Source organism: Pinus tabuliformis, chromosome X, assembly GCF_031772625.1.
Source record: "Pinus tabuliformis cultivar Carrire ecotype Pingquan chromosome X, CPIR1, whole genome shotgun sequence".
In the NCBI taxonomy this organism is placed as follows: domain Eukaryota; kingdom Viridiplantae; phylum Streptophyta; class Pinopsida; order Pinales; family Pinaceae; genus Pinus; species Pinus tabuliformis.
In genome coordinates, this window is record NC_142308.1 from 39,306,799 (window position 1) to 39,310,248 (window position 3,450).

Here is a 3,450-nt window from a genome sequence, read left to right on the forward strand (position 1 = left end):
GGCTGAGTGCTCAGAGGGAGCAGTGACAGGAGGGACAAAGACAGAGGGAGCACTAGCAGAAGAATTGTGAGGTGGAGTAGGGTTGTCTGAGCCGAGGTTAGAATGCAGAGCCCAGAATGGGAATGGTGAAACCCATTACCAAAATCCGCGCAGCATACTATCCAGCAGCGACGACCTGTTGTAGTGCGAAGGCTGGGATCATAGGCTTGAGGCGGGCAGGTGTAGTGGAGCAGGGGAGATGGTGAACGAATGAGCCGAGGTACCTCCATATCAAAACAGTAAATGAATTTTTGCCGCTTCAGACCTGCATTGATTGTTGCCTGCAGTGTGTCTTGAAGGCGCCTCAGGGTGGTATGGGGAGGGGCGCCATCAGCTAAGTGGCCTGTCCCCTCGCTGCCATCCTTCAATGTGTTCATTAAAACCATAACGTGTCACCCGCATCCAGGTGGCCCCTTGCTTTCTGAGTCTTCTCTTTCTCTACTATTTCATTGAATTCCTTCATTTGTGCATCCGTGGCTATAGAAGATAACGCATTAGCGTTCAGAGTAGTGTTACTCTCCACCCCTATATTGGCAAGAAGGTCAGCCACCTTATTGCCTTCCCGATGAATATGTTTGAAATTAACTGCTCTGTGAGTTCTGAGCCAATTTTCAACAAGTTCCAGTCTTTCGGCTAATCGCCAACTATTGCCAATTTTGTTTGAGGGAGTCCCCTGCAGAATTTTATTCACCATATTTATTAGTATTTGAGAGTCACCTTCAATTATGAGAGGGAAGAAACCATGTGAGTGAGCTAAAAGGATCCCTTGCCATAACCCTTCAAGCTCTGCTGAGTTATTAGAGTCCCATCCATTTGAGCCTATGAATGTTAGAAGGGTGACTCCGTTATGATCTCTGAAAATGCCCCCAAACCCAGCTTTACCTGGATTGCCTTTTGAGGCCCCGTCGAAGTTCAGTTGGAACACATTCTGAGGAGGAGGGATCCATTTGTTTGATATTGTACTTTTTGCTACAGTTTTAGAAAAGATTTTCAATTCTTGATTCCATTGTATATTCCCGTTGTCCCAAATATTCTTTTCCTGTGGCAGTGAGGGAAGGTCGTCGTCATGCCAAGTTTGGAGTATAAGAGTTTCCTTGAGATTTTGACATACATGGTTCCATATGATTTCCATAGGCGAAGACTGATTCTTGAAGATACGTTTGTTCCTCTCCTTCCATATAGTCCACATGAGAAGGCCAGGTATGAGCTTCCATAAGGAGTTAAGAACCTTACTCTTATAAGGATTTTTTACCCAATTGAAAACGATGGTGGGAATGTCTTCCTTGATTCGACTGTCCCTTTGGCATCTAAAACTGACTTTTTCCCAGAGTTTATGAGCCATAGGGCAAGTGTTCATGAGATGTAAGGTGGTTTCTTCTTCCTGATTACAATTGGTACAGATGGAAGGTCCATGCAAGTTTCTCTTTCGCAGATTATCCCAGGTGAGGATTTTATTTTGACATAGAAACCAAAGGAAGGTGGACACCTTCGGCCATAAGTTGGGAGCCCAGATAGCTGTCCAAAGTGGATCTTTGAATGTAGATTCTTTTATGATTATGTTGTAGGATTCATTCGTGGTGAACATTCCCCTGGCTTCATATCCCCATCTGAGCACATCCTTCTTTTCTGAATATCTTATTTTTCGATTGGAGAGTTCCTTTCCCAGGATCTGCTGATTGGGCTCCAGGCCATTCTGAATAATGTGATCAGAGTTTACCCCTTGCTTGAATCGATGGGTTAAGGTAGGCTGCCAATATTGATTGATCTTATCGAATAGGTGATCTTCCCAATTGGGAATTTGGTGAGGATTAATCAAATCTTTTAGCCTATGTTGTTGCTACCAGGAATCTTCCTAGAACCTTGCAATATTGCCGTCCCTAACCTCCCATAAGCTATGCTGTTGAATTGAATTTTTGTGTTGCTTTGCTGCATTCCAGACTAGTGAACCTGGACCTATATCAGTAAGTCGGATGAGATCCTCCACAACTCTATTATTGGCATATTTTGCTGTCCATAGAGTGGCCCAAGGAGTGTATGGTGCTGTGAGCCAGTTCCACCAGATGCGTGCTCCCATAACAGCATTGCTATGATGAGGGTCACGAAGCCTAATCCCTCTAAAGTACTTGGGAAGACATACTTTATCCCATTTAACCAGAGCCCATTTGCGTTTCTGTCCTGAGTTACCCCATAAAAAGGATATTTGGAGCTTTTTTATTTCTTTGAGAACCCATTTAGGCACTGCCAGGATTGAGAAGAGATACAGTGGCATAGATTGAAGAACTAATTTGATTAAGACTAAGTGATTAGGCATATTGAGGGATCTGTGGGTCCAAGAAGAGAGACGTGCTTCTAATTTTTCAAGGATCAGATTCCAAGATGAGTGTTTCAGGGCAACATCAGTTAGGGGAGCTCCTAGGTAGTTGGATGGAAGAGTAGCGATATGAAAACCTAGGATTCGAGCAATGGAGGCTTGTGTAGCTGCAAGGGTATGAAAGAAGAAAATTTGGGATTTGGCCTGGTTTATAGAAGCTCCAGAGGCAGCTGAAAAGTTATTTAATAGAGATTTTAACTTACGAGCCTCTTGGACTGAAGGATGCCCATAAAGCATGTTATCGTCCACAAATTGCTGATGGGTGAAGGGAGGGGAGTTGGGAAAGGAGAGGCCTCGTAGTTGCTGGGAGTGAAGTGCATCTTTGATACATCTACCAAGACCTTCCGCCATGATGACAAACAGAAAAGGAGATAAGGGGTCTCCTTGTCGAATACCTCTAGAAGGATGAAAGGGGGAGGAAGGAACTCCATTGATGGGGATGGAGAAGAAGGTAGAAGAAATGAGACTCATAACCCATCTAACCCATGGTGGGGAAAAACCAAAGGCCAATAGAATCTTTTGAATATAACTCCAGCTTAGGCTATCAAAGGCTTTAGATAGATCTATTTTAAGTAGCATACCTACTTTTTTATGCTGCTTCAAAGAGTGGATGATCTCATGCATTAGAATAATGTCGTCCATGATTTGCCGGCCCTCCACATACCCTGATTGCTCTGGTGAGATAAGTAAAGGGAGCAACGGTTTAAGCCTTGAAGCAATGACTTTGGAGACTAATTTGTAAATGACGTTGCACAACGCGATAGGCCTGAATTTATCAGGGGTTCTAGAATGAGCTTCTTTAGGAATGAGGGTAATGAAAGTGGCATTCATGGATGGAAGCATCCATCTATTGGCTCTAGATTCTTCCACAACCTGCCAGACTTCCAATTTGATCAAATCCCAGAAATTGTGAAAGAAGTTAGAAGTAAACCCATCTGGGCCTGGCGCCTTTCCTTCTTTTAACTGTTGTACCGCCTTTTCCACCTCTTGTAAGGTAATCAGTTTGAGGAGCAGCTGATTATGTTCCTCAGTGATGATCT

The 3,450-nt window shown here is 43.7% G+C and overlaps 1 protein-coding gene across 1 annotated transcript; it reads right to left on the bottom strand.

Moving 5' to 3' along the window:
- Positions 1 to 415: 415 nt before the first annotated feature.
- On the bottom strand, positions 416 to 1,381 carry LOC149138232 (uncharacterized). Its single transcript, XM_089450296.1, has one exon. It carries the CDS (start codon positions 1,379 to 1,381, stop codon positions 416 to 418), a length of 966 nt encoding a protein of 321 aa, XP_089306422.1.
- Between the last annotated feature and the right edge of the window lie 2,069 nt (positions 1,382 to 3,450).

Coding starts and splice junctions, on each gene's coding strand:
- LOC149138232 (XM_089450296.1), bottom strand. CDS start 1,381: ATGGCTCATAAACTCTGGGAAAAAGTCAGTTTTAGATGCCAAAGGGAC.